Consider the following 12,557-nt stretch of genomic DNA (forward strand, 5'->3'; position numbering starts at 1 on the left):
TCCGGTCCGGTTGCAAGATGGCTGCGCCCAGTGGCGGATTCCAACCTCGTGAGAGGCGCGTTGGAGAGCAGGAAGAGGGCTGGGATGCGGTGGCTCCCAAGCGGCCCCGACTCGGGGCGGGAAACAAGATCGGAGGGCGAAGGCTCATTGTGGTGCTGGAAGGGGCCAGTCTGGAGACAGTCAAGGTAGTTTGGGACAAGGAAGTGGAGAATTAGCAGATCGATAGGATGGGACCCCGGGGCGGGGGCGGGGGGGGGGAGGTGAGGGTGAGAGGCTCAAAGTGGATGGAGAGGCAGAGAGAGTGAAACATGCTTTTGGAGGAAGAATAGCCTAGTTGACTGTCTTTTGGTTAAACACCTGGGTTGGCGTTACTCGTTTTCTTCTGCTCTTCGTGAATCTCATTGCAGCTGTCACATCCCGACTTCAATTGATTTACCGGGATTCTGTGGTAAAAAGTTATCTAAAGGGAGGGTAGGGAAGGGTAGACATCTCCATTGCGTCATCCCTAGGTGTCTTTTGTCACCTTCCTTTATAGTACTGTCCACTTTGAAACGCTGGATCAATTATCATTTAATACTTTTACATCCTTATTTTTACCTGTCATCCAGCCCTCTTCCCGAATATTCCAGCAATTGTGTATCTTAAAACTGCAGTGTTCTCACCCTTTCTTGTTTCTCTTACCTTTAGGGCTAAACTTGTCGAATGAGGAGGCCCAGAAGAAACAGCACTGGTTTCTAAGTCAGACCTGGGTTTTAAACTTGTTTTTCATACTTATTTTAAGTGTGTGATCTTGAGAAAACAACTTTGTCCTTAGTTTGTAAAGTGGAGGTTAATACTTTGAAAGTGCTTTAAAAGTAATATTTTGATAGTAATGTGATTCTTTTCCATTTTTACTTCCTCAATCTTTGTGTTACTTTATTAAGCTTGCAGTCTAGAAAGTCTTTTTTTTTTTTCCCCATTTTTCTTAGGTAATTGATATTTCCAACTTAATTACAGGATCTTATATTTATGTCTCAGTTAATTGCTTGCCGTCTTTCCAGCCTATTAATTCTGAATCTCCCTTAACCACTTGTTTCTTCATATGTCCCATGGGGATGATAGTACGGACCTTATTGGGTTGAGGGGATGAAGGGAGGTAATATCAGCAAAGGGTTTAGAATGATACCTGTCACTTGGAATAAATTATTGCCATTGTTATTGATTCCAGGTTCCTCATCAGGAAGTTGAAAAGGTCATGGTCAAATTAAAATTCTTAGAGCATGCTGGTGGAATGTAGGTCAGATTGTCATTAATGGTACTCCAGGGATGATTGAATTCATAGCTGGTTGAAATTTTATGTACTGTTATCTTTTGCCTTCCTGGTGCTGGTCCTTCTTGTTCTGCTAGCCTCATGGAGCCTGCTCTCTCCTATTTATTCCTTAGACTCCAGACTTGTTGGCCTTTGTTAAGGTCTTTGAAAGCACTAAGTTCTCTGATATTTTAAGGCCGTTGCACATAATGTTCTCTAACGGAAGCTTCCTTTACTTAGCTCTTTATTAATTCCTGTTTGACAGTTCATGCAACAATTACTGAGTATGATGCTGTTCATTTTTCAATTATTAGTTAAAATGTTATTTCTTCATAGGAGTGACTCCCTTCTTGGTATAAATCAGGCCCTCCTGTTAATAATCCTTTAACGAACCATTTATTTTTCTTTCATAATGTTGATCACAATTTGGTTGTGGTTTCATGTGGTGGTTTACTGTTTGTCTCTTCCACTAGAAGTCTTCCGGTTCTAAAAATTCTTATAGCTCTGATACCTGTTACAGAAAATGAATACACATAGTACTCATTCTCTGATTATTCTAATTAGTTGTTTTCAAGCTTATTAACCACAACCCGCAATAAAAAAGTTACATTGTGAGCCAGTACACACACACACACACACGCAACTATCTGATACCAAAAGCTTCATAAACTACTACTTACCATGACTACATGTAAAGTACTCTTTTCTATTTTATTAAAATAATAAAACTCCTGGTTATAACTTACTAATGGGTAGAAACTGGATTGTTCTATTCAAGAGGTTCTTTTTTTCAATAACTAAGAGTGTCCCACAGAGTTGGTTCTTTCCCTATGCTTACTCTCTGACATTTTTGTTGTTTCAGTTAATCAGTTTCAAATCTACATGCCTCTTCCCCCAAGCTTTGTGGAGTTATGTATCCTTTTTTTTTTTTTTTAAAGTGTTTATTCCTGACAGAGAGAGTGTGAACAGGGGAGTGGCAGAGAGAGGGAGACACAGAATCTGAAGCAGGCTCCAGGCCCTGAGCTGTCAGCACAGAGCCGGAAGTGGCGCTCAAACTCACAAACTGTGAGATCATGACCTGAGCTGAAGTCGGACGGCTTAACCGACTGAGCCACCCAGGTGCCCCTGGAGTTATGTATCTTAAGTTGTTGCCAGACATACGAATGTTCTATTGATACATAAAAACACAGCCTCTCAAATCCTGTATTTGTATATTTAGTGGTGTGGTTTTGGACTTTTTACTGACCACTTTATTGCTCCTTAGGACCCCAAATTGCAATCTGCAATTCTTTCTTTTAGCTGCTATAGGTTTTAGCCAGATCTTTAGTATCACACATGTACTTAGTGTCTCTTCTAGTATACACTGAGTTACCAGAATAATATTCCTCATTCACTCAGTGCCCTGTTATTCCACAATTATTTCTGGCTTTGTGCTCGATACTTGAGGAACCTTGCAGTTTACAAAGCAGTCATATTTAATCACTGTTCTTCAGTGTTTCAGTTCTACTTTTTCCGCATGCGTTTTCCTTCTTCACACTTCTGCTTTTCCTTTATTCCAGCTGTACCTTTGCTCAGACCAGTCTTAACACTGGCACCAACCCTCTTCCGTTTTACTTTTGAAAGTATTCCTTGCTGAAGTCGCCTCCCGCATCATTAGAATTTTCACACTTTTCTCCATCCTCGCCAATACTTATTTCTTGTCTTTTTTGGATACTAGCCATTCTGGCTGGTGAGGTGATACCTCGTTGTGCTTTTGATTTGCATTTCCCTGATAAGTGAGGTTGAGCATCTTTTCATTTGTCTGTTGGTCATCTGGGTGTCTTCCTTAGAAAAATGTCTGTTCAGGTCCTCTGCCCATTTTTTAATCAGATTGTTTTTTTTGGTATTGCAGAAGTTCTCTGTATTGGTTAATTTGGATATTAACCCCTTATCAGATATATCATTTGCAAATACCTTCTTTCCCATTCAGTAGGTTGCCTTTTTGTTTTGTGGATGGGTTTCCTTTGCTGTGCGGGAGTTTAGATCACGTGAAATCACAGGCTGTGTCCTTTTGTCATCCAAGATCATTTACAGGGGTAGGGGAGAAAGGGTCAGTGGCCACCCAGTAAACCCCTGAAAGGCTTGCTGGGCCCCACCCCCCATTTCTGATTCAGAAGATCTGGAGTAGACTGAGAATTTGACTAACAAGTTTCTAGATGATGATTATGATGCTGCTGCTGCTGCTTTGGGGACTGACCACACTTTGAGAACCACTAGTCTAGGTAAAAGAAGCTTATGTTGCTGTCTGTCATGTTCCCTGTTCTTTAGGTAGGGAAGACCTATGAGTTACTCAACTGTGACAAGCACAAGTCTGTGCTGTTGAAGAATGGACGGGACCCTGGGGAAGTGAGACCAGACATAGCTCACCAGGTAACTCCAGGGACAGAGCTCACGACCCCAAGCCTTTGTACAGAAGGTCGGGCAGCTGCGTGCTGCTTCTCTTCACTTGAAACTATGCCTTGGTTTCTGCGTCCCCCAGAGTTTACTGATGCTGATGGACAGTCCCCTGAACCGAGCTGGCTTGCTGCAGGTTTATATCCACACACAGAAGAATGTGCTGATTGAAGTGAACCCCCAGACTCGAATTCCTAGAACCTTTGACCGCTTTTGTGGCCTCATGGGTGAGATCTCTAGGAGTTAAGGTTCAGAACGAACTTGGCAGTAGTGAAGAAGGGAGAAAGAGAAAAGATAAATGAAATGTGAGCTTTGTAAATAGGAGGAGTGGGGTGCATGTTTGATACCAGAACAAGGACTCATCTTCCCAAGGGCTGGGGTAAAACCTGCATGGGTTCCTGGCCGAGTGAACTCATTGCCATCCAACTAGTCGTATGCTTGACAACTGCTCGTTCGTAGCATTTTAGGACCATAGTGTGGATGTAAAGGACACACGGAGCCCACTTTACCTGTGGGTTTTTCTGGTTAGATTTCTGGGCAGAAGAAATGGGGTCACCACCTAGCTCTGAACTCTTTTCTCCCCACCCTCAGTTCAGCTTTTACACAAACTCAGTGTTCGAGCAGCTGATGGCCCCCAGAAGCTCTTGAAGGTGAGATACTGGCACCTACTGGTTGGAGGCGGGGTTCTGAGATTGTTTCTGGGGCTGATTTTTCTTTTTTTCCCTTGTTCTCTTTAGGTAATTAAGAATCCAGTGTCAGATCACTTCCCAGTTGGATGTATGAAGATTGGCACATCTTTTTCCATTCCAGTTGTCAGTGATGTACGAGACTTGGTGCCTAGCAGTGACCCTATTGTTTTTGTGGTGGGGGCCTTTGCCCATGGCCAGGTAAGGCCTGGGCTCAACTCTTGGGTTCTTCATAGAGCTGAGGCTTAGTATAGAATTCTGAGAACAGCTGGCATTTTGATGACCTTGGGAGACAGAGGGCGAGAACAAAGCCAGAAGACAAACAGGGCCTCTACGACCTGCACGCCCCTGCCCCCCCAACTGTATCTTTTGAGGACTGCTGGTATATTTGTGACAGTGAGAGTTAAGGCCTTCTTCATCCTTTGTACAACTTGAACAGCACTGGAGGGGCGCCTCAGTGGCTCAGTCAGTTAAGCGTCTGACTTCAGCTCGGCGGGTCATGATCTTATGATTCATGGGTTCAAGCCCTATGTTGGGCTCCACACTATCAGTGCAGAGCCTGCTTGGGATTCTTTCTCTCCCCCTCCCACCCTTCCCCCACACGCACTATCACTCGCTCTCTCTCTCTCAAAAACAAGTAAATCTTTAAAAAAGTAGCACCATAAAGATTGGCTGGCTCAGTCAGTAGAGCTTGCTGCTCTTGATCTCAGGGTTGTGAGTTTGAGCCCCATGCTAGGTGTAGACATTACTTAAAAATAAAATCTAGAAAGAAACCCAGCACTGTGAAATACTAGCTCAGCCCTGTTTTCCCTTCCCCAAAGACGGGCTGAACTTGTTACAGAGTGACAGAACTGTCTCTCTCCTTAGGTCAATGTGGAGTATACGGAGAAGATGGTGTCTATCAGCAACTACCCCCTGTCTGCAGCCCTCACCTGTGCAAAACTGACCACAGCCTTTGAAGAAGTATGGGGGGTCATCTGACAATAGCACCTTGTTCTGAAACAGAGACTGTTGCCATTATATCCCTTGGCCCTGCTTTCCGCCCGCTGCTCGGAGAGCGGACCTTCCTGCACCGGGACTGTGGGGGGTTTGGGGAAGCCGAGGCTGTACATTTGCTATTTGTTTAGCCTATAAATACTGTTTATCCTATAAATATCTGGTAGTTCTTTGGGGATTCCTAAAATTAGCAGGATCTTAATGGTGGAAAAAAATCTTAATGGTTGTTCTTCTCAGACTCCAGGAAAAGATGTGAGGTCACAGCGTTTGCAAGTTTGGTCCCAGGCTTTGTGGTTAGGCCTTGACTCCCACCTTCTGGGCGGTAAAGGAGAGACCCCTGCTGAATTTTCAGCTATGTGGCAAGCACGGAGAACGGTCTGTAAGGAAGCAGCCAGGAATGCCAGCAGTGAAAAACTGAACAAAGAGAAGTGATTTTATCTGGTACAGTTCCAAGGTAGAAAAAGTGGAGCAGGTGGGGCCTTGTACCCCACCCCGCCCCCCATGGGGGGGGTGGTGGTAGCGGCACATATACAATCATAGTAAATTGGCAGGAGAAAAACACAACAGATTCCTGGCTAGAGGGGGAGAGATAAGGCAACGTGCATGGGGGAGCCCAGAGGGGAGACACGGGCCCTCTACTCCTCCCACGAGAGTTTCCCCTTTGGCCCCAGATGAAGACTTGGCTGGCAGCAGAGGCACGGCTAGGAGTATCATGTCTTCCCACTCCCTGGTTTCCATGTTCTCTGTGCTCTGAGGCGAAGGAGGGCTGTGGAAAGGGAGACAAGTGGTTTCTGCACCAGCCCGGCGCTAGGCCACCTGCAAGAGAAGAGTTTTGATTGGCAGGCTGGTCGGAGTTATTCCTTCCAGTCTCTGGTCTACAGAGACCAGACTCTGGGGGCCCAAGTTTGCCGTGATCGTATAGTACTCTGTGTTGTGGGGGCCCAAGCTAGAGTGGTCAGTGCCCCACACTTGTTTTCCCGGGAGCCAGGCTACCTTCAGAGTCACTCCAGGTTTCAGTACCGTCTCCCTGCCATCCGCCCCCAATCTATTGCTCTCGTCTATAACTTGCTGGTTCAGCTTAGCTACAGGGATGGTCACTTACCAGGGAAATTGATTATTTCTCTTTCTTTAACTTTTCTTTCCTTGGCACCATTACTTTGTGAACATAAGGCAATATGAAGAGTAGGCTCAAGAAGAAGACGTGACCAAGAAAATAGATGGATTTATACACCTGTGGGGAGATACCGGCCATTGAGTGAGAGACAGAGCAAGGACCGTCCTCACGGCCTGCGGTTTTAGCGATTTCCGCCCCCTCCGCTTACCTTAAACCACTTGTCCCACGTGAAGAGGCAGAAGGCAGTCATTGAGTAACCCATGAAGAGCCAGTGGATGGTCTGCTGCACCAAGTAGTAGAAGGGTTGTAGGATGGTAATGGAAGCCAGGTTGCTCAGGGTTGGGCTCTCCTGAATTAGCCTGGCAGCCTGGGGAGCGAGGGGAGAGGTCGTGAGTGTCTCACTCGTCGTCGTCCCTGTTCACCCGGCACCCCTCAGGCCTACCTTTCTCTCCACGATGACAATGAGGAATTCCATCTGGAAGCAGACCAGGTATCCCGAGTGGAGGCCGTGCCAGAGGGCCAAGAAGAGCAGCGACAGTCCCTGGGACAGTTCTTTATTTCCAAGGAACTTGAGCCGTTTGAAGACGTAACTAGAGAAAAGGGTGGGTGGGGATGGGCCTCAGAGCAGTGCCTGCTGCCACGCTGGTGGCTCCTGCTCTGGGTGGTCTGGGGTGAGGGAGGCGGTGCCATCAGACTAGCTTTAGAAATGAAAGGCAGGGGCACCTGAGTGGCTCAGTCGGTTAAGTGACCGACTCTTGGTTTCGGCTCAGGTCGTGATCTCACGGTTTCGTGGGTTCAAGCCCCGCATTGGGCTCTGCACGGCCAGTGCAGAGCCTGCTTGGGAGTCTCCTCTGCCCCCGCTGCCTCGGTCTCTGCCCCTCCCCCACTCTCACTGTCTGTCTCTCTCAAAATAAATGAATAAACTTTAAAAAAAATTAAAAAAAGAAATGAAAGGCAGTGGAGTCGATGACTCTGTTCAGAGACAGCAAACAGACCTCACGCTTAGCTGGGTGAGCTTGGGCGAGCCACTTAGTACAAGATGACTGAGTGCTGAGCGCCCGGTGCCTAAGCTGCAGTGCTGAACAGGGCAGACCGGTTCTCGTGCCGCTCAACAATTGTGCGTTGGTGGGGACAAATAAAGACGTTTGTAAACGGCAAAGGGGAACATGAAACCAGGGCGGAACTGGGATTAAAATTCAAGGCACCTCTCGGTCTTGCTTGTGCCTTGCGAATGTGACACGAGTGGTTTTCGGGGGGCCGGGAGTGGAGACGGAAGTCAGTATGTGGTGGGTGGGTGCGAGAACAATGAGGTTCTACCCAGATTGGGAAAAGATGGATCGCGCATCCGTGCGCTCCAATCTGGGAAAGTGGTGGAAGAAGCTAGGGTCCGGACCCCCGTTCCAGCCGCTTACCGGGCCACCCAGGCATTGGTGTTGATGTTGAAAGAGGCGATGGTGCCGGTGAATCGGGGGGTCGTTTCAAAGAGCCACACCTTCATGTTGGCACAGGCGTCCCACTTTGCCTTTCTGTGTTCGTCAAAGTCATTGAAGCCCAGCCCTGTCAAAATGCACACTCCTTCCTGAGGGAGGGAGCATTCCGTTAGCATTCCTGCTCCTCTCCTCCCCACCGCGCCCCACAGCTTGTTGGAATATGACCCCGGCTCATCTTTCCTACTTACTGTGACCAGCCAACAGGTGACGTACTTGTACAGCACGAACTTGCCCCAGAGCAGCATGTACATGCAGCGGAACCAGAAATCGTGGTTCTTGAGGAAGGAACACACAGGCATTAGGGATACTCCCCGGGCAAGGCCAAATGCCCTTCATGTTCTTCCCTTCCAAACTTGAGGCTGACTACTTCATGTCCACCTGACGGTCCGCTTCGCTGCCCTTCTAGTAGGCTAAGAGGAATACGCAGGGAGCCCAGTGAACATCCAGTCACCTTTTTCTTTGAAGAGTCCCAGAAACAGCATTGTCCCTAAACTCCTCTAACGCACTGAGCATTCAGGACACGGAGCACCGAGGGACTTTTATATATCCATGGTCAATGTTAGTTTAAGGAGATAAACCTACCCAGAGTGCGTAGGGAGCTGCTGCAAGCCTTTCAGCTGGGCAGGAGCAAAAGCCAGCACTTCCCCCTCCCTTGGTTTTTGAATTCCCTAGAAGCCCCCAATCTATCAAGAGAAGAAAACAGGCTGGAGAGGACCAAAAGCTGCTCTGCTCCAAGGAGTCACTTGGCTGTAATAAATCAGGCTAAGAGCTGCTCCCGAGGGAGGTAAGGGGTGCTAACAGTGCACCTGGCACAGCCCTGTGCCCGCGGAGGTCGTTCAGTGCTGGCTGATGAACATGTCGCGGCCCGGCTGGCATTGACACCAACTCTCACAGATCTAGAGCGAAACCAACATGCATTTGTAGATGGTGTTACCCGCTTCTTGGCTATCTACAGGGATCCTTGCCTGTCCATTTCTACCTCTGATGCAGTCACACTGCTGCTCCATTAGTAAGCACTCACTTCATAGTCTTCAGTGAGGAGATAGTCTTCTGTGATGTGGGGGCTAAGCAGAGTGTAGCCCACTAGGTAGACAAGGCCCAGACTCAGGCGCTTGAGAGCAGGTATGGTGCTGGAAAGGAACAAGCAAGGTCACAACGGACAGAGGCTATTCCCTTCGCCCTCTGACCTTAAATTACGGAGAGAGGGGTTTCAGAGTGTGGCTATCCGCCCGGAGGAGGACGAGTGGCTCTCCGTCCAGAGCCTTTATTCAGTCTCAGGGAAAGACAGCTCTCTGTGGTTGGCTTTGGGCAATGGTGAACGCAAGACCCTGCGAGTCACAGGGGCGGGCAGGGTGGGCAGGGGAGCGGTGTGGACGAGTCTGTGGTGCTTCCCCCTCAGGGCTCCTACACATCTCACGGCCTCACCAACCGCCTCCTTCCACACTGGGACCGAAAATCCAGTGCGGAGGACTGGAGGATGACCAATTCTCAGTCTGCTCCTTCCTACCCTGGTTGAATCGAGGCCCAAACACAGGCTAGACACGTTCTCAGGAAAAGGATTTTTCTAGTAACTTTTCAATTTTCTACTGTGATATATATATACACATATATATATATATACACACACACATACACACACACATTTTTATATATTTAACAATCTTTTCTTTTAAACCGAGAAAATGGGTTTTAAAGGCAGGGACGTGACTGTTCAGGCAAAATCCTGTGGCATAAAAGCGAATTTTTACGTTTGTACTACAGGGTCGGAATGGCTGGCTGGAAGTAGCCTACGCTGAAATGGGCCCGCCACCCGCGCTGAGCAGGTACGGAGCGCCCGTTACGACAGTCCGGGGCCTGTGCGGCATAGGCCTGTGAGCCGGGGCCGTGCTGGAGAACGCAGCCAGGGCTGGCCTGCAGGAAGGCACCTAGAAGTGGCTTTGTATTGGGTGAGATCACCTATACAGAGGTCTTGACCAAGAGGGGCAATTACCTGTTTGGTATCTTCCCTGGTATGTCAGTCAGCTGTCCCTGCACCAGCTTCATGTAGTGGTTCATTGAGAACTGGGGCCCTACCAAGAAGGCCCCATAGAAGTAGGAGAAACCAGCAACTTCCAGCAGGGAAGGGACACCCCGTATGGCATATTTCTGTTGCTCAGAGGACAAGGAATTCTATGCCGAGAAGAGAATGAATGGTTCAGGATAGCCTTGAATCTCCCCCCAAGAGCCAGTCTGCGTGTTCCCCACCCTGGGACCCCACTGAACTGGGGTTCTTCAAACAGCCGTCTCTTTGAGGGCGTGACATGGAGAAGAGTAATTGCCTCACGTGGAAATGAGTATGTGCAGGGGTAACTTAGCAACAAGTGGCTGCTGCTTTTCCAAACGCCATGCTGGCACTGATCTCTGGACTTTGTGCGAGAGCTGGATCCGGGCAAATTAGATTTGCTGATCCGTGCTCAGTGCTATCTGAAACAGAACTCACACAGGCCGGGGATGAGGTAGAGGCTCTGCCCCTGGCATCTGGGTCCAGTCTTTTGATTACAACAGCCTTTCTCCTTCCCTCTGGTTCAATTCCTTAACCTCTCTGCAGAGGAATGGGGACTTACCTGATCCTTCCCTCCGTCAAAGTAGTCAACAGCCAGACCTGAGCAGAGAGAGAAGGTGTGGGTAGAGCAGGGGGAGAGACCACTGAGGAGGTGGCCTGTGGACTGAGTGTAGCCAGGAGCGGACCGGGGAACACAGAGTAAGTTTACGGTCAGACGGGGAAGAGCCTAGGGGTAAAAGGGGAAGGCAATGAGCCAGCACTCACCAATCAGCTTCAAGGTCAGGACACAATGTGGCATTGTCCACTTGATATCATAGTTGCCAGTGGCTGTGTAATAATATCCGGCAAGAAGGTAGGCCTAGGGAGGGGGAAGAATTTATTCCATCACCAGCTAGGATTTCTTTATTTTCTCCCTGCTCTAAAATCCACTGTATTCTTTCATTTTCCCCTTCTCTTGGTCTCCTCCTTAAAGGCTTTTGTTTTTAAGTTTGATCTTTTAAATTAAAAAAAAAATTGTTTATTCATTTTTGAGAAAGAGAGAACGTGAGCGGGGAAGGGGCAGAGAGAGGTGGGAGGGACAGAGGATCCAAATCAGGCCCTGCTGACAGCAGACAGCCTGATGTGGGGCTCAAACTCATGAACCGTTGAGATCACGACCTGAGCTGAAGTCGGACGCTTAACCAACTGAGCCACCCAGGGGCCCTAAAGGCTTTAAGTTCCTATACATGGAAGAAACTGAACCCATGGAGGGGAATGCTCAAGGCTTCTCAGCAGAATGAGGGCTCAACCGAGAATTTGGAGCTTAGAGTCCGTAGCTCAGTCTCAGCTGGTTTTCTGCCTGGCCTTTACGCGACACCCCTCCTGGACAGCTAGCTGGGTAGTCCTGGTCAAAACCAAAGAACATGAATGGCGCAGTCCTGTGCAAGGGCTCAGCTGTTCAGGTCATCGTCACTGCAACCTGCAGATGGGGCGCCTGGCACCTGTGAAGAGTGACCTACCTGAAGCCATGCTGCGGAGAGATGTCGGGAGAAAGGACTAGAAATCGGGTCTCCTAGTTCACTTTTTCTGCGCCACAGTCCCCGACCTCCCCCCTCCCCCGAACGGCTGTTGGCTGTGGTCTGAGCTGCCGAGGGAGAGGCGTTTACCATCTGGAAGCAAAATGTAGTGAGGACGGCAGTGACAGTGCGGCCCATCAGTCGAAGGATGAGGAACTGAAGTCCAACACACAGCAGGGAGTGGTAGAGCTGATTTCCTGGAGGCGGAGAGGACAGCAAATTTTAGCCTGTGGTGGTTTTGTTTTTGTTTTTTCGCATTCTCACCTGTGCTGAGACTTCTAAACACAAAGAGAATATTTAAAGAAAAAACCTTTGGTATTAGGATTTTTTTCTTTTCAAAGAGACTCAGATCTTGGCGGGAGGGAAGGAAATGAACTGTATACATATAAGGGATCGTCAGGGCGTTGCTGCATTTCTGAGTGTTTGAGCTAAAGGGATGCTCCTGAAGAAGGCTGCTTGCATCTTTCATCCAGTTACAGCCCCAGCAGAGGAAATGATGGGGGGCTGGCAAAGGTAACCAAGCACTCTCAAAATGTTATCTGGGAAAGGGATGCACGGAAAAGGAAAATTAAGCTCTGGTCCTGTGCATACAAACCCTCTCTTTGCAAGCAGAGGGTTATTAACTTCCCTAGCCATCACACTCTCTCCAGAAACTCTGTTTAAGCCTGTTCCTTCCCAGCTTCCCTCCAATCACCGTGCTACTGCCAAGTTCACTCACCAAAGTTAAAATAAGCAATTGAGAGGCCTGTAAAGGCGTGGAAGAGATGGATGAGGTAGCTGTCCTTGAAGTAAAGGTAACGCCGATAAAATACAGCCATGGGGTAACCTAGAGGGGAGAAAAATCAGTCAGAGGGTCACGCATGCCTGATGCCCTCCCGGTTTTGGAAGTTTCTCTGGCATGAAATGCAGCCCAGAGTGGAAAATACGTCCCTTATGTGGATGACAGCAGAGAA

General features: G+C 48.3%; 2 protein-coding genes across 4 annotated transcripts in view; one reads left to right on the forward strand and one right to left on the reverse strand.

The window, feature by feature from the left end:
- The first annotated feature begins 15 nt into the window (after nucleotides 1-15).
- EMG1 (EMG1 N1-specific pseudouridine methyltransferase) lies at nucleotides 16-5,648 on the forward strand. Of its 2 annotated transcripts, XM_007089583.3 has the most exons (6): nucleotides 16-185; nucleotides 3,596-3,697; nucleotides 3,807-3,948; nucleotides 4,313-4,371; nucleotides 4,459-4,608; nucleotides 5,275-5,637. In XM_007089583.3, the coding sequence occupies exons 1-6, from the start codon at nucleotides 18-20 to the stop codon at nucleotides 5,386-5,388; spliced, it is 735 nt and encodes a 244-aa protein (XP_007089645.1). In that variant the 5' UTR covers nucleotides 16-17; the 3' UTR covers nucleotides 5,389-5,637. The 2 variants fall into 2 exon arrangements, with proteins under 2 accessions (XP_007089645.1, XP_042847627.1); XM_042991693.1 differs by lacking the exon at nucleotides 4,459-4,608 and having other exon boundaries at nucleotides 5,275-5,648.
- A 162-nt stretch (nucleotides 5,649-5,810) lies between these two features.
- Nucleotides 5,811-12,557, reverse strand: part of LPCAT3 (lysophosphatidylcholine acyltransferase 3) — a 39,676-nt gene continuing 32,929 nt past the window's right edge. Inside the window, exons 2-13 of one of the 2 annotated variants that reach the window (XM_042991692.1) lie at nucleotides 12,323-12,430; nucleotides 11,695-11,801; nucleotides 10,814-10,907; nucleotides 10,611-10,648; nucleotides 9,998-10,176; nucleotides 9,029-9,137; nucleotides 8,196-8,282; nucleotides 7,930-8,096; nucleotides 6,960-7,107; nucleotides 6,726-6,884; nucleotides 6,506-6,634; nucleotides 5,811-6,169 (exon numbers count right to left, since the gene is read on the reverse strand). In XM_042991692.1, the coding sequence (XP_042847626.1) occupies nucleotides 6,518-6,634; nucleotides 6,726-6,884; nucleotides 6,960-7,107; nucleotides 7,930-8,096; nucleotides 8,196-8,282; nucleotides 9,029-9,137; nucleotides 9,998-10,176; nucleotides 10,611-10,648; nucleotides 10,814-10,907; nucleotides 11,695-11,801; nucleotides 12,323-12,430 (1,313 nt within the window). In that variant the 3' untranslated portion in view covers nucleotides 5,811-6,169; nucleotides 6,506-6,517. Of the gene's footprint in view, nucleotides 6,220-6,505; nucleotides 6,635-6,725; nucleotides 6,885-6,959; nucleotides 7,108-7,929; nucleotides 8,097-8,195; nucleotides 8,283-9,028; nucleotides 9,138-9,997; nucleotides 10,177-10,610; nucleotides 10,649-10,813; nucleotides 10,908-11,694; nucleotides 11,802-12,322; nucleotides 12,431-12,557 lie in introns of both variants that reach the window. The other variant, XM_015540835.2, reaches the window with a different exon arrangement.

Source organism: Panthera tigris, chromosome B4 (genome assembly GCF_018350195.1).
Source record: "Panthera tigris isolate Pti1 chromosome B4, P.tigris_Pti1_mat1.1, whole genome shotgun sequence".
Lineage (NCBI taxonomy): Eukaryota > Metazoa > Chordata > Mammalia > Carnivora > Felidae > Panthera > Panthera tigris.

What these genes read in the sequence shown, in the direction of transcription:
- EMG1 (XM_007089583.3), top strand. Translation starts at nt 18, where the DNA reads ATGGCTGCGCCCAGTGGCGGATTCCAACCTCGTGAGAGGCGCGTTGGA. An exon ending in GACCAGACATAGCTCACCAG is followed by an intron (nt 3,698 to 3,806) that starts GTAACTCCAGGG and finishes TGCGTCCCCCAG; the next exon opens with AGTTTACTGATGCTGATGGA. An exon ending in CCGCTTTTGTGGCCTCATGG is followed by an intron (nt 3,949 to 4,312) that starts GTGAGATCTCTA and finishes CCCCACCCTCAG; the next exon opens with TTCAGCTTTTACACAAACTC.